Raw genomic sequence first — 20,340 nt, forward strand, 5'->3', positions numbered from 1 at the left:
TGCCCTCTCCCTGCTGCCCTCTCCCTGTTGCCCTCTCCCTGCTGCCCTCCCCCTGCTGCCCTCCCCCTGTTGCCCCATCATGCTCAGCTCTCCCTGTTGCCCTCTCCCTGTTGCCCTCTCCCTGCTGCCCTCTCCCTGCTGCCCTCTCCCTGCTGCCCTCTCCCTGTTGCCCTCTCCCTGTTGCCCTCTCCCTGCTGCCCTCTCCCTGCTGCCCTCTCCCTGCTGCCCTCTCCCTGCTGCCCTCTCCCTGCTGCCCTCTCCCTGCTGCCCTCTCCCTGCTGCCCTCTCCCTGCTGCCCTCTCCCTGCTGCCCTGTCCCTGCTGCCCTCTCCCTGCTGCCCTCTCCCTGTTGCCCTCTCCCTGTTGCCCTCTCCCTGTTGCCCTCTCCCTGCTGCCCTCTCCCTGCTGCCCTCTCCCTGCTGCCCTCTCCCTGTTGCCCTCTCCCTGTTGCCCCATCAGGCTGAATTCCAAAGCTGTGGTGATGAATTAGTCTGACTGAGCAGCACTCACAGCTCAGACGGCTCCAGCGTTGGGTTACAGATTAAAACAAAAGCCGCCGTATCTGCACATCAGCGCCAGCTCTCCATGAAATGCAACACGCTGCGGCCTCAGCGGGCCGAGGGGCTGCTTCTGTCCGTCCTCTGCTCGCCGTCTGTGGGAAGAGCAGCGTGCAGGAGGGCGGTTCAGACCAGAACCTGAGGCAGAACCAGAGTCAGTTCAGTTCTGAGCAGCTTTAAAGTGAATATCTGCAGATGTTTCCATGGTAACATCTGCAGAGATTCACTGAAACATGTTCCAACATGAACATAAACCCAGAATCTGAGGCAGAACCAGAGTTAGTTCAGTTCTGAGCAGCTTTAAAGTGAATATCTGCTTTCTGTCCTTTCTTTAAGGAGTCTTCAGGAATAGTTCTCCATCCTTAGTCCCTCTCCTCCCATCCTTAGCCCCTCTCCTCCCATCCTTAGCTCCTCTCCTCCCATCCTTAGCTCCTCTCCTCCCATCCTTAGCTCCTCTCCTCCCATCCTTAGCTCCTCTCCTCCCATCCTTAGCCCCTCTCCTCCCATCCTTAGTCCCTCTCCTCCCATCCTTAGTCCCTCTCCTCCCATCCTTAGCTCCTCTCCTCCCATCCTTAGTTCCTCTCCTCCCATCCTTAGTTCCTCTCCTCCCATCCTTAGCCCCTCTCCTCCCATTCTTAGCTCCTCTCCTCCCATCCTTAGCCCCTCTCCTCCCATCCTTAGTCCCTCTCCTCCCATCCTTAGTCCCTCTCCTCCCATCCTTAGCTCCTCTCCTCCCATCCTTAGTTCCTCTCCTCCCATCCTTAGTTCCTCTCCTCCCATCCTTAGCCCCTCTCCTCCCATCCTTAGTTCCTCTCCTCCCATCCTTAGTCCCTCTCCTCCCATCCTTAGTCCCTCTCCTCCCATCCTTAGCTCCTCTCCTCCCATCCTTAGCTCCTCTCCTCCCATCCTTAGTTCCTCTCCTCCCATCCTTAGCTCCTCTCCTCCCATCCTTAGTTCCTCTCCTCCCATCCTTAGCTCCTCTCCTCCCATCCTTAGTTCCTCTCCTCCCATCCTTAGCCCCTCTCCTCCCATCCTTAGTCCCTCTCCTCCCATCCTTAGTCCCTCTCCTCCCATCCTTAGCTCCTCTCCTCCCATCCTTAGCCCCTCTCCTCCCATCCTTAGTTCCTCTCCTCCCATCCTTAGTCCCTCTCCTCCCATCCTTAGCTCCTCTCCTCCCATCCTTAGTCCCTCTCCTCCCATCCTTAGCTCCTCTCCTCCCATCCTTAGTTCCTCTCCTCCCATCCTTAGCTCCTCTCCTCCCATCCTTAGTTCCTCTCCTCCCATCCTTAGCTCCTCTCCTCCCATCCTTAGCTCCTCTCCTCCCATCCTTAGTTCCTCTCCTCCCATCCTTAGCCCCTCTCCTCCCATCCTTAGTCCCTCTCCTCCCATCCTTAGTCCCTCTCCTCCCATCCTTAGTTCCTCTCCTCCCATCCTTAGCTCCTCTCCTCCCATCCTTAGTTCCTCTCCTCCCATCCTTAGCTCCTCTCCTCCCATCCTTAGTCCCTCTCCTCCCATCCTTAGTCCCTCTCCTCCCATCCTTAGCTCCTCTCCTCCCATCCTTAGCTCCTCTCCTCCCATCCTTAGTCCCTCTCCTCCCATCCTTAGTCCCTCTCCTCCCATCCTTAGTCCCTCTCCTCCCATCCTTAGTCCCTCTCCTCCCATCCTTAGCTCCTCTCCTCCCATCCTTAGTCCCTCTCCTCCCATCCTTAGCTCCTCTCCTCCCATCCTTAGTCCCTCTCCTCCCATCCTTAGTCCCTCTCCTCCCATCCTTAGTTCCTCTCCTCCCATCCTTAGCTCCTCTCCTCCCATCCTTAGTTCCTCTCCTCCCATCCTTAGCTCCTCTCCTCCCATCCTTAGTCCCTCTCCTCCCATCCTTAGTCCCTCTCCTCCCATCCTTAGCTCCTCTCCTCCCATCCTTAGCTCCTCTCCTCCCATCCTTAGTCCCTCTCCTCCCATCCTTAGTCCCTCTCCTCCCATCCTTAGTCCCTCTCCTCCCATCCTTAGTCCCTCTCCTCCCATCCTTAGTCCCTCTCCTCCCATCCTTAGCTCCTCTCCTCCCATCCTTAGTCCCTCTCCTCCCATCCTTAGTCCCTCTCCTCCCATCCTTAGTCCCTCTCCTCCCATCCTTAGTCCCTCTCCTCCCATCCTTAGCTCCTCTCCTCCCATCCTTAGTCCCTCTCCTCCCATCCTTAGCTCCTCTCCTCCCATCCTTAGTCCCTCTCCTCCCATCCTTAGTTCCTCTCCTCCCATCCTTAGCTTCTCTCCTCCCATCCTTAGTCCCTCTCCTCCCATCCTTAGTCCCTCTCCTCCCATCCTTAGCTCCTCTCCTCCCATCCTTAGTCCCTCTCCTCCCATCCTTAGCTCCTCTCCTCCCATCCTTAGCTTATCTCCTCCCATTCTTAGTCCCTCTCCTCCCATCCTTAGTCCCTCTCCTCCCATCCTTAGCTCCTCTCCTCCCATCCTTAGCTCCTCTCCTCCCATCCTTAGCTCCTCTCCTCCCATCCTTAGTCCCTCTCCTCCCATCCTTAGTCCCTCTCCTCCCATCCTTAGTCCCTCTCCTCCCATCCTTAGTCCCTCTCCTCCCATCCTTAGCTCCTCTCCTCCCATCCTTAGTCCCTCTCCTCCCATCCTTAGTCCCTCTCCTCCCATCCTTAGTCCCTCTCCTCCCATCCTTAGTCCCTCTCCTCCCATCCTTAGTCCCTCTCCTCCCATCCTTAGCCCCTCTCCTCCCATCCTTAGCTCCTCTCCTCCCATCCTTAGCTCCTCTCCTCCCATCCTTAGCTCCTCTCCTCCCATCCTTAGCTCCTCTCCTCCCATCCTTAGCTCCTCTCCTCCCATCCTTAGTCCCTCTCCTCCCATCCTTAGCTCCTCTCCTCCCATCCTTAGTCCCTCTCCTCCCATCCTTAGTTCCTCTCCTCCCATCCTTAGCTTCTCTCCTCCCATCCTTAGCTCCTCTCCTCCCATCCTTAGTCCCTCTCCTCCCATCCTTAGGTCCTCTCCTCCCATCCTTAGTCCCTCTCCTCCCATCCTTAGTCCCTCTCCTCCCATCCTTAGTCCCTCTCCTCCCATCCTTAGCTCCTCTCCTCCCATCCTTAGTCCCTCTCCTCCCATCCTTAGTCCCTCTCCTCCCATCCTTAGTCCCTCTCCTCCCATCCTTAGCTCCTCTCCTCCCATCCTTAGTCCCTCTCCTCCCATCCTTAGCTCCTCTCCTCCCATCCTTAGCTTATCTCCTCCCATTCTTAGTCCCTCTCCTCCCATCCTTAGTCCCTCTCCTCCCATCCTTAGCTCCTCTCCTCCCATCCTTAGCTTATCTCCTCCCATTCTTAGTCCCTCTCCTCCCATCCTTAGTCCCTCTCCTCCCATCCTTAGTCCCTCTCCTCCCATCCTTAGTCCCTCTCCTCCCATCCTTAGCTCCTCTCCTCCCATCCTTAGCTCCTCTCCTCCCATCCTTAGCTCCTCTCCTCCCATCCTTAGCTCCTCTCCTCCCATCCTTAGTTCCTCTCCTCCCATCCTTAGCTCCTCTCCTCCCATCCTTAGCTCCTCTCCTCCCATCCTTAGCTCCTCTCCTCCCATCCTTAGCTCCTCTCCTCCCATCCTTAGCTCCTCTCCTCCCATCCCTAGTCCCTCTCCTCCCATCCTTAGGTCCTCTCCTCCCATCCTTAGTCCCTCTCCTCCCATCCTTAGTCCCTCTCCTCCCATCCTTAGCTCCTCTCCTCCCATCCTTAGTCCCTCTCCTCCCATCCTTAGTCCCTCTCCTCCCATCCTTAGTCCCTCTCCTCCCATCCTTAGTTCCTCTCCTCCCATCCTTAGTCCCTCTCCTCCCATCCTTAGGTCCTCTCCTCCCATCCTTAGTCCCTCTCCTCCCATCCTTAGTCCCTCTCCTCCCATCCTTAGTCCCTCTCCTCCCATCCTTAGCTCCTCTCCTCCCATCCTTAGTCCCTCTCCTCCCATCCTTAGTCCCTCTCCTCCCATCCTTAGTCCCTCTCCTCCCATCCTTAGCTCCTCTCCTCCCATCCTTAGTCCCTCTCCTCCCATCCTTAGTCCCTCTCCTCCCATCCTTAGCTCCTCTTCTCCCATCGTTAGTTCCTCTCCTCCCATCCTTAGCTCCTCTCCTCCCATCCTTAGCTCCTCTCCTCCCATCCTTAGTCCCTCTCCTCCCATCCTTAGCCCCTCTCCTCCCATCCTTAGCTCCTCTCCTCCCATCCTTAGTCCCTCTCCTCCCATCCTTAGTTCCTCTCCTCCCATCCTTAGCTCCTCTCCTCCCATCCTTAGTCCCTCTCCTCCCATCCTTAGTCCCTCTCCTCCCCTCCTTAGTCCCTCTCCTCCCATCCTTAGTCCCTCTCCTCCCATCCTTAGTCCCTCTCCTCCCCTCCTTAGTCCCTCTCCTCCCATCCTTAGTCCCTCTCCTCCCATCCTTAGTTCCTCTCCTCCCATCCTTAGTTCCTCTCAGACCGTCTCATTTGAACCTGTTTACCCCTCTGGGGCAGTAAAGATGATCCTTTTTGATCCTTTGACGCAGACGGACGTATAACCTGGACTTTAGTTTCCTTCCTGTTGCACATACATCCACCTGTATGTGCAGATCAAACCTCTAAACGTGCTTTGTGCCTCTGTAATGAAGCATTGACAGAGAGGGGAAGCAGGTTTCTGGCAGTTTATCACTGATGGAGGGAATGGAAGTCAGATACATGAGCAATGAGAGCGTTTATCAGCCGTCTGTTTGGGGCCAAATGCTCGTAAAGTGCCAGTTTTGGTGAAACACACTTCCTGTTGCTGCCTGTTTTCACGCCTCTGATTCAGTTACACGCCAGGATCACCAGGTTTGTGTTGGACGCCTTTTAAAAGGCGCTCGTCGGTCTTGTAATTTGTTTTTCTAGGCAGAAACAATGTTTGTTTTAGGTTAAGCTTGGTTAAAGTCTGCCGGCCGAACTGCAACACTTTGAGATAAAGATCTTAATCAAACAGGAGTTAAACTAACCACATAACAGACAGGAAGCACCAGCGTGTGAACTTTAACCCGTCGGGAAGCACGGCGAGCTGCAGCGCTCTGAGGCCCAGAGCTGAGCAAATATCGCCTCCTGGTGGAGGAGAAGCAGTTCTGCACCTCAGCGCTGAGCTGCTGTGGCTTATTTATATGAGCTGTGGAATGCATAAAGGATGCTCAGCAGGAGGAAGGAGAGATCTGAGAAAAATAATTAAATAATTAAAGCTGTAAAAAACAATTAAATAATTAAAGATGTAAAAAAATATTAATAATTAAGTAATTAAAGCTGTAAAAAATTATAATTAAATAATTAAAGCTGTAAAAAAAAATTAATTAAATCATTAAAGCTGTAAAAAATAATAATAATTAAAGCTGTAAATAATAATTAAATAATTGAAGCTGTAAAATAATTAAATAATTAAAGCTGTAAAACAAATATATATATTTAAAGCTGTAAAAAATATTAATAATTAAAGCTCTAAAAATATATATATTTAAAGCTGTAAAAAATAATAATAATTAAATAATTAAAGCTGTAAAAAAAAGAAAATACTTAAAGCCGTAAAAAATAATAATAATTTAAATTCTAATAAATAATTAATTCCGTAAAAAATAATAATAATTAAATCATTAAAACTAATAAATAATTAAATCCGTAAAAAATGATAATAATTAAAGCTGTAAAAATTTTTATTTTATCTTTTATTTTCTGAGAAAACAGTGAAAAAGTTCCTATAAACGGTTTCAAGTCAGTCATAAAGAAAGTGGAAATGTGTTTGTGTAAGAACTAAGTTTGAATTAAAGTTTAAAGTGAGCACATAAATGATTTCTGCTCACATTTAAGTCAGAAAGGATCTTTGATTCCACCCAGTTTAGGTTAGCAGTTAATCACAGACGAGTGATTCGTTTGTGAGTCAGACTCCGGATCAGTATCAGGATTATTTAGTCAGTCTGGTAAGAAGGGTGCAGTTTGGAACTTTTTTTTATAAAAAAGCACAATATAAGTCATTTAAAGTGAAGATCTATCTGCCTTTATATGCTGTTAGAAGCAGGAAACTTCACACATTTCAGCTGAAAAGGATTGGATCTGATAGACGGACCCAACCAACAGTTAGTGGTAGTTTCGCCCGGTGATCCAGCCGAAGGTGCTTTAAAAGGGAGGAAACTGGCGTGCAAAGTCATCCTAAGAGGAAAATCATGACACCAGAACATCTGAGAGGCTCAACTAAAGACAGAGGGCACTTTATAGGACAGTAGAAACCAGAGGAAAACCTTTTAAAAGACGTGTAAACATGTTAGTTTAAAATCAGAAGAAAATGAGCAGCATGTAAACATGTTAAATCGTATAAAATCAGGCCAAAAGCGTTCCAGCTGGTCCCAGCTGCTCTGTTCAGGCTCCAAACTTCCATCTTTCTGCATCTTTCAGTAAAAACACTAAAGAGTTCATTAATCCAGCTGAACTCCCCATAAAGCTGCTCTCATTCACAGGTTTTTCTGTTTCTCTGGGACTGAAAAATCACTGAAAGCGTTCCCAGACTGTCGCTCTGCTCTAATAAAATCCTGATTTCAGAACCAGAATATTTCAGAATCAGCATTAAAGCAGCTCAAAGACAGAGAACTCAGCTGGATTACATGGCCCAGGACCTCCCACAGAGGAGCTCAGAGGCAGCAGGAGGCCTGGAAGCTTTTCTCTGGTTCCTGGTTCTGCTGCTGGAAACGTGGACAAACCTGTTGGGAGTGACGTTCAGAGGAAAAGCTGCAGCTGAGGCTCACGAACAAAGACATGATTGTACTCTGTGTGCGCAGGTGTGTGCGCAGGTGTGTGCGCAGGTGTGTGCGCTGGTGTGTGCGCTGGTGTGTGCGCTGGTGTGTGCGCAGGTGTGTGCGCGCAGGTGTGTGCACTGTGCTCTCATACCTCCACACAAGCTGTGTCCACGGAGGATCTTATTATGGCCGCCCATCAGCCTCATCAGATCTTTATTTATTTCTTTATTTGTTTCGTTCCCTCACTTCCTTCTCGGGTTGTAACGGGTGTTTACCGCCGGCCGCACGCTGACATGTGATGATGGCGTTTTCCTTCAATGATCAGCTGGTCTGCCCCAGCTCTGGGGGGCGCGAACGCTTAAAACACAGAAAGGAGCCGTGTTGAAGCTTTAAAAGGCCTAAAAGCAGGCGTGTTTGGAGGTAAATGATGAGGAAACCCACGCTGTGATGTCACTGCGAGCTGAAACGCCTCAAAGGTGGCGAAGTTCAGACTTCAGGGAATCGGTGGCTTCGTCTTATAATCGAGCTCTAAAGTTAAAAACCAGCTATATGTGGAGAAGGATTGAACAGGAAGTGATTATTAGAGAAGGGGTGGGATTAAACAAGCTTCTTCTTCTTTAATCTGTGAAGTTATTAATGTTTTCCTTTTATTTCCATGTTTATCTGTAGAAATAAAAACTTAAATTCAGTCGTCACCCCTCCGGGGATGCACGTCCTCGCTGACAGGAAACGGCTGATGGGTTTAATAAGCTTTCTCTTTTCTGTGTGAGCAGAGCTCGGGCTGGACTCTGGCGTGTAAAGAAGCAGACTGTTGGATGAGCCGCCTCCCCCTGACCTGCGACGCCTCCGCTGCCAACTGCACCGTCTACAGCCGAGGTGAGAACAGACTCTGAGACTCTGAGACTCTTAAAGGGGAACTCCGGGGCATTTGAAGCGCATTTCCATTGCTAGAGGTTGTCAAATAATGATAGTAGGACACAGACTGGTGCAAATCTGCGCTCCCTGTGTGGAGATCGCGCTGTCCGCACAGCATGTCATGCGAGGCTAATACGTGGTGGCTAAGGGGCAAGCGCTAACCCTTCCATATAAAACAACAACTTGCACACTGCAGAAACGTCACACCACTTTATAAACCATCCGACAATAAAGTCACAAGCCTTACCATCAAAACCATATGCATGGTTCTGACATTACTGGCATGGGGACGTTACAAAACAACTTCATAAACAGCATGTAACTCACCGGCTGGTTGTAGGCTCGCGCATGTGAAAGCCCAAAAGAGTCAATGGAGAATAATCCCATATACAAAACAATTATCTTCTCTAGAAAAACTGTGTTCAAGTATTTAAAACATTACAACAATATTACTGGGCATGTATTGTTGTAATGTTTTAAATACTTGAACACAGTTTTTCTAGAGAAGATAATTGTTTTGTATATGTGAGTATCGACGTTTCTGCAGTGTGCAAGTTGTTGTTTTACGTGGAAGGGTTAGCGCTTGCCCCTAGCCACCACGTATTAGCCTCGCATGACAGGGTGTGTTAACAGCGCGATCTCCACACAGGGAGCGCAGATGTCCACCAGTCTGTGTCCTACTGTCAGTATTTGACAACCTCTAGCAATGGAAACACGCTTCAAATGCCCCGGAGTTCCCCTTTAAGCCCTATTCGGACGGGACTAGTTTAATGGGGGGACCTGGGGTAAAGTAATAATAACCGGGAAATCTAGTCCCGTCCGAACGCGCCATGTCAGTAAAGATAGCGGAGTATGTCGGTAAACTTTGCCGAGAATTCTACCTCCTGTGAAACGGTCCGGAGTATCTACCACAGGTAATACTAATCCCGTGCGAATGCGACCTTCGGTAATAAGTACGGAATATGTCGTCACATCCTTTTAAAAAGAGAATCAATTAGGTGTGTCTGTTTGCAAACATGGAGGTTCTGGATGAAGCGCTGCTTGCAAGCACGCATGGTCGGCTCCATGTCTGTGTACAGATGGGGTTTACGGAAGTGAAATGAAGACGTGCATAGCATCCAGGATGTGACGGTTGTGCGTAACCAACAACTCCTCCCATGTTAGATGAATATTACAGGGATTTCTTGTCCCGTCCGAATTGGTCATTTCTTCTCCCTGGCGTCGTCTGGTTAACCAACATTACCATACGTCCCCCCATTGAACTAGTCCCGTCCGAATAGGGCTTAAGACTCTGAGACTCTGAGACTCTGAGACTCTTAGACTCTTAGACTCTGAGACTCTCAGCGTCTCGGCGCTCTGGGCTGCAGTGAGTTAACGGTGACGCTCCGTGTCTCCAGGTGAGCAGCTGTTCTGTAAGGTGACCAGAGAGATCGCCGCCGGTGAACAGCTCCTGGCTTCCCTGACCCCGCCTCCACGCTCCTCCTCTTCCTCGCTGCCGGCCCGGCTCTCTCCTCCGCTCAGCCTCGTCACTCAGAAGCAGCCAATGGTGAAGGAGGAGCCGCTGTACCCGGCGGCGCTGCACTCGGACATCCAGCTCCTCCCGCAGCAGGCCGGCATGGCGGCCATCTTGGCCACAGCTGTTGTTAACAGTGAGTTTTTCTAAGAAAATGATTTGCAGAACAAAGGGGTTAGAAAATGTTTAGTTTCTATAAGAATACCCGCTCTGGTCTGATGCTCCCGACTCAGCCTCACTGTAAACTGTAATGCTCTGGTTCGCCACCAGGTGGCAGCGTGGCTCTGTAACAGCCAGGTTCCATCTCACACACACACACACACACACACACACACACACACACACACATTCTAGCACTCTGTGCTGAGTGAGGACCGAGTAAAAGCACTCACAAAGTGAGGACCAGTATTTCAGGTTCACTTAGAAACAAACAAAGTGTCATTCCAGACACTCGGTGGCGTAGTGATCCGATACACTGCTTCAGATTTTGAGAAGCACAAATGATTCAGAAAAATATTTTAATCTGTGTTAAACTACTGAGAAAATTAAAGGACATCTATATAACCTGAGGAGGTCATCCAGAGGGAAACAAAGTGAGGACCGGCCAAAATGTCCTCACTATGTAAAAATCAAATCAAATCAAATCAAATTTATTTGTAGCACATTTCATGTACAAACAATTCAAAGTGCTTCACATAAAATAAAAGCCTTGCAGCAGGGAGTGGAAGAAGCATTAAAATACATAAAAGAATATAAAGAGAAACAAATAAAATCATTTAAATTAATTTAAAAACAAGCAACAGTCCAGATAAGTTCAAAGATATCGTGCAGATTTCATGCATAGACACATGAGAACAGAAATGTCTTTAACCTGGATTTAAAAATGTCTCCATTTGGTGAAAGTTTAATCTCCACTGGCAGTTTGTTCCACAACAGCTAAATGCTGCTTCTCCATGTTTAGTCTGGACTCAGAAACGACCTCACTATGTTGGTTAAAAACTTGACTTGGTCCTCACTCAACAGTAAGTGCAAGAACACACACACACACACACACACACATAGCAGCAAATTATTGGATGTAGTCAGAAATAACTCAAAAATAAGACAGTATGATAATTGCTGTCGCCATAGCGATCTTATCTTGTTGTCTTGGATACTCGTAGCGATGAGGTGAGTGTGCTTTGGTTTGCTTTCTGTGTCTCTGTGAGCTCCAACATCCTGTTTTATGTGTGTGTGGGTTCAAACTGTGAAATTCTTTCCGTGACAAACAAACAAACAAACATATTTGGGTTTGAAGGAAAAGTTTAACGCTGAGCATCCACACGCCTGTCAGGATCAGAAGTGCGTTTACACGTCTGTTCTGTCCGCTCACGTCTCTGTTTTCATGGCTTTCAGAGGACATCTTCCCGTGCAAGGACTGTGGGATCTGGTACCGCAGCGAGAGGAACCTGCAGGCCCATCTGATGTACTACTGCGCCAGCCGGCAGAAGCAGCCAGCCGCGGCGTCCTCCCCCCCGCAGGACAAGCCCAAGGAGTCCTACCCCAACGAGCGCATCTGCCCCTTCCCACAGTGCAACAAGAGCTGCCCCAGCGCCAGCTCGCTGGAGATCCACATGCGCACGCACAGCGGTGAGAAAACCTCCCTTAATGTGAGATAAATACCACCAGACGTGTGACAACCAGCACCGTCTCATTGTTTATTTAGCAAAAGCTAACAGGAAGTAAGAGGGTCAGTAGAGTGCGTTCAGGTGTGAGTTAACACGATGCCAAGGAGGAAAGACATCAGCAACTATTGCTGCCCATCAACCTGGGAAGGGTTATAAGGCCATTTCCAAACTATCTGGAGTCCATCGTTCTACAGAGAGAGTGGCTGTGTTTGAAACCGCATACTACATACTGCATACTACATACTACATACTGCATACTACATACTGCATACTACATACTACATACTGCATACTATATACTGCATACTGCATACTACATACTACATACTATATACTGCATACTGCATACTATATACTGCATACTACATAATACATAATACATAATACATACTGCATACTACATACTGCATACTACATACTACATACTGCATACTACATACTGCATACTATATACTGCATACTGCATACTACATACTGCATATTACATACTGCATACTACATACTGCATATTACATACTACATAATACATACTGCATACTACATACTGCATACTATATACTGCATACTACATAATACATACTGCATACTACATACTGCATACTATATACTGCATACTGCATACTACATAATACATACTGCATACTACATACTGCATACTATATACTGCATACTGCATACTACATAATACATACTGCATACTACATACTGCATACTGCATACTACATACTGCATACTACATACTGCATACTACATACTACATACTGCATACTACATACTGCATACTGCATACTACATACTACATTCTGCATACTGCATACTTCCATACTGCATACTGCGTAATACATACTGCATACTGCATACTACATACTGCATACTGCATACTACATAATACATACTGCATTCTACATACTACTTACTGCAAACTTTCATACTACATACTGCATACTGCATACTACATAATACATACTGCATACTACATACTGCATACTATATACTGCATACTACATACTGCATACTACATACTGCATACTTCCATACTACATACTGCATACTACATAATACATACTGCATACTACATACTGCAAACTTTCATACTGCATACTACATAATATATACTGTATACTACATACTATATACTGCATACTGCATACTACATAATACAAACTGCATACTATATACTGCATACTGCATAATACATACTGCATAATACATACTGCATACTACATACTGCATACTACATAATACATAATACATACTACATACTTCCATACTCCATACTACATACTGCATACTGCATACTACATACTACATTCTGCATACTGCATACTGCATACTTCCATACTGCATACTGCATAATACATACTGCATACTACATACTGCATACTGCATACTACATACTGCATACTACATACTGCATACTGCATACTACATACTGCATACTGCATTGCATACTGATCGATCAGACAGTATGCAGAGTGTTTACCAACAATGCATTTCGCTCCTGCCCGAGCCGAAATCAGCCGGCCTGAAGCTGATTTCCCTTAAGCTCTAAACTCTGTAAACTTTAGCAACATTTGAAACATTTTCAGGTGAGAAAGTAGTCGTTTAGATCCCCAACGTGTTGAAAACCTGACAAAATACCAGCTGTTTACTAAAGCTAGCCACAGTGAGCAACGCACTTCCGGTTATTTTCACAAAATAAAATACCCGTTGCCTTTTATCATAGGGAAAGCCATTACCATACAATTGGTGCTTTTGTTTTGAAAACAGGAAGTGAACCTACCCTCGTTGTAGCTAGCTTGAAACTGCCGTTTTGACAGGAAAGGACGATCGGCGACGTCACATTACGTTGCATCTTGGGTAGTTTGAGTATGTGTAGTAACCTCATGATGCATACCCAACATTTAGGAGAATCTAGTATGCATCCGGGAACTTCTGCTTACTCAAACTCGCTTACTAACTCAAAAAGTTAGTAGGAGAAGTAGGAGAAGTATGTGGTTTGGAACACAGCCAAAGATTATTCACAAGTGGAAAACATTCAGGACAGCTGTCAATCTTCCCAGGAGTGGACGTCCCAGCAAGGTCACCCCAAGGTCAGAAACCCAAGAGCTACATCTCAGACTCTGCGGGCCTCAGTCAGCATGTTAAAGGTTAAAGGTCACCCCAAGGTCAGAAACCCAAGAGCTACATCTCAGACTCTGCGGGCCTCAGTCAGCATGTTAAAGGTTAAAGGTCACCCCAAGGTCAGAAACCCAAAGAGCTACATCTCAGACTCTGCGGGCCTCAGTCAGCATGTTAAAGGTTAAAGGTCACCCCAAGGTCAGAAACCCAAGAGCTACATCTCAGACTCTGCGGGCCTCAGTTAGCATGTTAAAGGTTAAAGGTCATGACAGCACAGTTAGAAACAGACTGAACAGGTATGGCTTGTGTGGAAGGGCTGCAGGAGAAAGCCTCTTCTCTCTAAAAAGAACATGGCAGCACAGCTTAGGTTTGCAAAGCTGCATCTGAACAAACCACAAGACTTCTGGAACAAAGTCCTTTGGACAGACCAGAGCAAAGTGGAAATGTTTACTCATGATACACAGCAGCACGTTTGGAGGAAACCAAACACAGCATATCAGCACAAACACCTCACACCAGCTGTCAAGCACGGTGGTGGAGGGCTGATGATCTGGGCTGGTTCTGCAGTGTTCCATAAATAATGAGACAGTTGTCCACAGCTTATTACCCATAAATATATCCATGGGGTCCTCAGTCAGAGTCAGAGTTTAACTTCTTCTCGCTGTCCTTCCTCCCGCAGGTGAGCGTCCGTTCGTCTGTCTCATCTGTCTGTCAGCCTTCACCACAAAAGCCAACTGCGAGCGCCACCTGAAGGTGCACACAGACACCCTGAACGGCGTGTGCCACGGCTGCGGCTTCATCTCCACCACCAGGGACATCCTGTACAGCCACCTGGTGACCAGCCACATGGTGTGCCAGCCCGGGTCCCGCAGCGAGGTCTACTCCCCGGGCCCGGGCCTCCCGAAGCTGCCGCTGTCCACGGGTACGTCGCACGCTCACCAGATGTTAAAGAGACAGTTCTTCTCTTCTGACATGAAGCTGTATGACATCCCATATCAGCAACATCATTTCTGAACATCTTCTTACCCCCTGCTGCGTCCTGTGAGCAGAGTTCCAGCCTCGTTTTGGTGCTGATGAAGGTAGTCCGGCTAGTTGGCTGGGGTTTAAAAAATAAAGCGTCTTGCTTCTCAGAACAATATGCGTTCAACAGAGTAATACATTTGCATCACAAAATGGTTCTCCAGGAAAAAGTCAGACCTCACAATCTCTTGGCCCTATTTTCTCTCCCTTCGTATCACTGCCTGCTGCCGCCTGCCGACAGCCGCGCCTGTTACGGTGTTTGCTGCTCGGAAGCCGGGGACTGCTCGCTCTGCACAGCACATAAACAAAAGAAAAGGAAAGACAAGGAAATGCAAGAAAAGGAAGGAAAAGAAACGAAAGGAAAGGAAAGAGAAAGAAAGGAAAGAGAAGGAAAAGAAACTAAAGGAAAGAGAAAGAGAAGGAAAGAATAGGAAAGAAAGGAAAGGAAAGGAAAGGAAAGAGAAGGAAAAGAAAGAGAAGGAAGGGAAAGACGCCTGCCGACAGCCACGCTTGTTACAGTGTTTGCTGCACGGTCTGCACAGCAGGCAGTGATACGAAGGGAGAGAAAATAGGGCCAAGAGATTGTGAGGTCTGACTTTTTCCTGGAGAACCATTTTGTGATGCAAATGTATTACTCTGTTGAACGCATATTGTTCTGAGAAGCAAAACGCTTTATTTTTTAAACCCCAGCCAACTAGCCGGACTACCTTCATCAACACCAAAACGAGGCTGGAACTCTGCTCACAGGACGCAGCGGGGGGTAAGAAGATGTTCAGAAATGATGTTGCTGATATGGGATGTCATACAGCTTCATGTCAAAAGAGGCGAACTGTCCCTTTAAATTGTGACGTCACATGGTCGCTAATGCTTCCTGTGCTCAGCAGGTCTGAGTCCCGGAGACTCCGGCGTGGTGCTGAAGTGTCAGATCTGCGGCCACAACTCGGACTCGCCCGCCCAGCTGCAGCAGCACGTGCGAACCCACCTGGAGGTCCGGGTCCCGGCCGAGCGGAGCCCCGCCCCTCGCCAGAGCACCCCCTCGTCGGTGGAGAGCTCCCAGCCGTCTCCGCAGGAGAGGGAGCCGCTCGGCTGCGTTCCCAAACCGGACTCCTCCAGCCCAGGTGCAAACGGGGGCTCGGCCACGCCTCGGGACTACGTTTCCCCGGACGCTCGGAGTCTGGACCTGAAGATCAAAGAGGAGCCTCAGTCGGAGGCGGAGTCAGAGGAGCAGATGGAGGTTCAGGAGGGTGGAGACGAGCATCAGGAGGCCTCCACCTGCCAGACATCCAGCTCCCCCACCAGTCCGGCCCCCACCACTGTGAAGGCGGAGCCCACCAGTCCCACTCCGGGCTCCAGCCCCGCCCACATCGGAGGAGGAGGAGCCATGTTCCTACCTCAGTACATGTTCAACCCCGAGGCGGCCATCTTGCCTCAGGCGTCTGAGATTCTGGCCAAAATGTCGGAGATGGTCCACAGCCGTCTGAAGCAGGGCCAGACCGTCACCCAGAGCAACGCTGCCGCCGCCTTCTTTCCCCCCGGAACCGCCGGCGCCACGGCGGCGCCGCCTCACAAAGGCGCCACCTGCTTCGAGTGTGACATCACCTTCAACAACATCAACAACTTCTACGCCCACAAGAGGCTGTACTGCTCCAGCCGGCACCAAGGAGACGGCGCGGGCTCGGCTTCGGGCGCCGGATCCACGGCGCCGGCCCCGGCGCCTTCCGGCGGGCCGCACGGCGCCTCTCCTCTGGTCGGGACGTCGAGCAGAGCCGCCTCCGCCTCCCCGGCCGACGCCGACCCGCCAGCAGGAAGTGGAGCAACAGAGTCCAAGAGGGTGGAGGTGACGACGGAAACCCCGGCAGGGAGAGAGGGGGCGTCGTCCTCCTCTGAGGGGGAGGGCGGGGCAGGAGGAGGCGGGGCAGGTGGAGGCGGGGCAGGAGGAGCGAGCGAGGGCAGCCAGAGTCCGGCCAGCGGTTCTGCAGAGGACCAGGAGGACGACCCCAACAAAACCTTCTGCGAGGCGTGCAACATCCGCTTCAGCCGCCACGAGAACTACACGGTCCACAAACGGTTCTACTGCGCGTCCCGCCACGACCCGTCCAACCAGCGGGCCGTGCACATGGCCAAGACCGCCAACGCCGCCTTCCTGCCGCAGCCCATCCGCACGCGGAAGAGGAAGAAGATGTACGAGATCCACATGGCCAGAACCGAAGCGTTGGCCAACGCCGCGGCCGCCGCAGCCGCCAACGCTGCCGCTGCGGCCTCGGCTCCGTCTCCGTCCGTTCTGGGGTTGGCGGTGAAGCAGGAAGTTTCTCCGGGCGGTGCGGGCGGCTCCAGCCCCGAAGGGGACGGCCCCATCGACCTGAGCAAGAGGCCCCGTCTCAGGGAGGCGCCTCGGCAGAGCGGCGGCGGCGGCGTCCTCCCGGCTCTGCCTCTGACCGACTACCACAAGTGCACCGCCTGCAGCATCAGCTTCAACAGCATCGAGAACTACCTGGCCCACAAGACCTACTACTGCCCCGCCACCACCCTGCTGCCCCACAGCCTGGAGCAGCTGCAGCGGCTCAAGAGCTCTGCCTCCACCTCCCCCAAGAGCCGGGAACGGCCGGACCTCCACCCGGCGGAGGCCAAGGCTCAGGGGGCGTCGTCCAGCCCGCACCCCCCCGCCGTCCCCGCCTCGGGCGCCGCGTCCCCCACGCAGACCAGCGGCGCCCTCGCAGCCACGCCGGGCGCCGGCTCCGGCTCCGCCCTGGTGGTCTGCCCTTACTGCCCCAACAGGCCCATCACCTGCAACCTGGTGGAGCATTTCAAGGCCGCCCACGGCCTGGTTCTAACCGTTCAGCCGCCGCAGGAGGCTCCGCCCCCGCCGGGCCGCGCCGCCAGCCGCAGCCCCGGCAGCCGCAGCCTCAGCCTCAGCCCCAGAGATGCGTCTGCTGCAGCCCCCCCCACCACCCCCACCAGCCAGGCCCGACTCGCCCCCCGCGTCCACAGAGACGGCATCAACGGGCAGGCCCGGAGCGGCGCGGCGTCCCCCGCGTCCCCGCTGGTGAACGGCAGCCCCTCGGCCGGGGGAGGATCCCCTCTGCCCGTCTCCCCCCCACGGCCCCCCTCTCTGACCACGTCACCTGTGCCCACCCACCTTCCAGAGAAGGCTGCCCCGCCCCCGGCCTCTCGCCCCGCCCCCTCCCCTCAGCCCGCCGCCGCCGGCCCCAAAGCCGCGGCGGTCTCCCCGGTGCAGAACGGGAACTCGCGCTTCTGCCGGCTGTGCAACATCCGGTTCAGCAGCCTCTCCACCTTCATCGCCCACAAGAAGTACTACTGCTCCTCCCACAGCGCCGAGCACGTGAAGTGAGCCGTGCGCCCGCCTGCCCAAGTTTTCCTTGTCTGACTCCAGGAAGCTCAGCCGGTCCTCCTCCGCCGCCGCCGCCGCCGCGCCCGGCGGGCAGTGACTGTTACTCACCCGGCAGGAAGCTGCTGGGAACGAACACTCAGAGCCGAGGCTGAGCCGAGGCTGAGCCGGCCTGGCGGTGCGTCGGGTTTCAGGGCGCCGCCCGTCCCGTTCCTCTGGTGGAGAAAGACTCGTTCTGATGCTTTGGTTCCAACACTGGCTCCTTCTGGCTGAGACCTGATCACCATGTTACTAATTACTGAAGGTTTTCTTCTTTGCTTTCATACGCAGAAGTTTTTATTTTAGGGAGAAACAATGTGAAATATTTATCTGTGAGTTCACTGATTTCAACAGAAACTACCTACCTGCTGTTTTTTATTTGTATATTTTTCATACTGTTGGACGTTTGGATCCGGGCGCGTTGAAGTGAACTTTTCTACGTGTAGATATGTGATATCACTGGACTTTTACCGCGGCGGCGTTTCGTGCTGAGGGGGACGCCGGCGCCGCTTTGATGCTGGCCGCAGCGTCCAATCAGACGTCCGTCCTCGGCGTTCAGCGGCAGACCGCCGCCTGTTTTTTTTTTTTTTTATTGATGATTGTGTTTCTCTTTCTGTCCGGTGATGAAGGCACGTGCACGCCACGTGCACGCCACGCGCTCTCATACAGCTGCTGTACAGTGTTAGCTGGGACTCGTGATGCTCGTGACGCAGAGAGCTGCGGCGGGTTTGACACGGAGGCCCGGCGGTGGGCGGGGCCTGATGCTTGGACACGCCCACGGCTCGGTTTGAATCCTGCCTGAGGCTCATCTCGTTTTTTTCCTCCTTCGAGTTCTCTGAAGTGTCTTTGTGAGCTTCTGCAACAAATTTAGAGTCTTGAAAAGATTCTGAAACTCGACTCTGGAGGTCCAGAACCAACCTGGTGTGGGTTTAATCAGGTGGTTTGGTGTTGGGTTTGTCCCTTCTGGGTTACTGTAGTGACGGACGGAGCAACAGAAGCAGAGTTCTGCTGAGTTCTGCAGAGTTCTGCAGGTCCGAGTGCTGCACAGCTGATCTGGATCTGATGCTTCAGACCAAAAGCTTCTTTCTCAGTATCTGGGCTGGACTGTGAGATCCCGTCTGACCCGGTTTCTGTAGAACTGAATGGAAACAGATCCGGCCCAGAGTCCAGTTTGTGGAGTTTGTGGCTGTTCTGTGGACGTCCCAGCAGACACCGTCCGTCTGTGTTTGGGCTTTTTCTTCTGGCCCGATACGACCAGAACCCCGGTTCCTTCAGAGAACCCGTCTGTCCTGAAGCTGCTGGCGTCCCCGCCTCAGCCCAAAGTTCGGCGGTTCAGGCGGTTCTGATTCGCCCGCATTTAGCCCGATAGTTTAACCTGGTTCAGGCATCATTCCTGCCCAGCGTCCTGACCTCTGACCCCAGAAACTCCTGCTTCAGTGACCCGAGTCCAAAACTTTTACTGGAGACCAAACCGTTTTTTACAGAAACCCAGACAGAACTCTTGGTTCTGGAGTCTGTGACGCCTCCAGGTGTTTCCTGATGGTTTGAAGCATCAGGCCCCAGCTGTTTACAGATGTGCAGCCAGCCCCCCCCACCCCCACCGTTTGGTTGCACTGTGTTGTATAAAATGTGCTGAATGTTTTAGTTTTAGCTCCTTTTGTAACGTATTTATGTTGAGCAGCACTTTTTCCCTCCATCGCTCTCCTCGAAGGACTTCCACCCCACAGAAGACTTTTTGATTTGTTAATGATTCCTTTCATGTCTGTATTGGAGAAAATCACAACGAATGTCAACACTTTTGTTTGCTTTGAAACGTTTTCTCAGCTCCACTACACTCTTGTCCAAACTATGCATGGGAAATAAAATAAGTTCTGAGCGACCCTGGTGCAGCGTCCTTCACTTCAGCCCCGTGGGTCACCTGCTTTCAGAGGTGAGCGCGCAGAGCTCCGCCTCCTGAAGAAAGACCGAGGCTGTGTTCGAAACCGCATACTGCAAACTACATGCTACATACTGCATACTGCATACTGCATACTACATACTGCATACTACATACTGCATACGGCATACTACATACTGCATACTACATACTGCATACTGCATACTGCATACTACATACTACATACTACATACTGCATACTACATACTACATGCTACATACTGCATACTGCATACTACATACTGCATACGGCATACTACATACTGCATACGGCATACTACATACTGCATACTACATACTGCATACTGCATACTGCATACTACATACTACATACTACATACTGCATACTACATACTACATGCTACATACTGCATACTGCATACTACATACTGCATACGGCATACTACATACTGCATACGGCATACTACATACTGCATACTACATACTGCATACTGCATACTGCATACTACATACTACAT

General features: G+C 50.8%; 1 protein-coding gene across 1 annotated transcript in view; it reads left to right on the forward strand.

Moving 5' to 3' along the window:
- The window catches only part of zfpm1 (zinc finger protein, FOG family member 1), a 152,219-nt gene extending 132,439 nt beyond the window's left edge, over positions 1-19,780 (forward strand). The window contains exons 5-9 of the mRNA XM_075470756.1: positions 8,078-8,180; positions 9,617-9,868; positions 11,128-11,361; positions 14,200-14,442; positions 15,425-19,780. Of these exons, the coding sequence (XP_075326871.1) occupies positions 8,078-8,180; positions 9,617-9,868; positions 11,128-11,361; positions 14,200-14,442; positions 15,425-17,889 (3,297 nt within the window). The 3' untranslated portion in view covers positions 17,890-19,780. The remainder of the gene's footprint in view (positions 1-8,077; positions 8,181-9,616; positions 9,869-11,127; positions 11,362-14,199; positions 14,443-15,424) is intronic.
- The last annotated feature ends 560 nt before the right edge of the window (positions 19,781-20,340 follow it).

The sequence above is a fragment of the Odontesthes bonariensis genome, chromosome 7 (assembly GCF_027942865.1).
Source record: "Odontesthes bonariensis isolate fOdoBon6 chromosome 7, fOdoBon6.hap1, whole genome shotgun sequence".
Lineage (NCBI taxonomy): Eukaryota > Metazoa > Chordata > Actinopteri > Atheriniformes > Atherinopsidae > Odontesthes > Odontesthes bonariensis.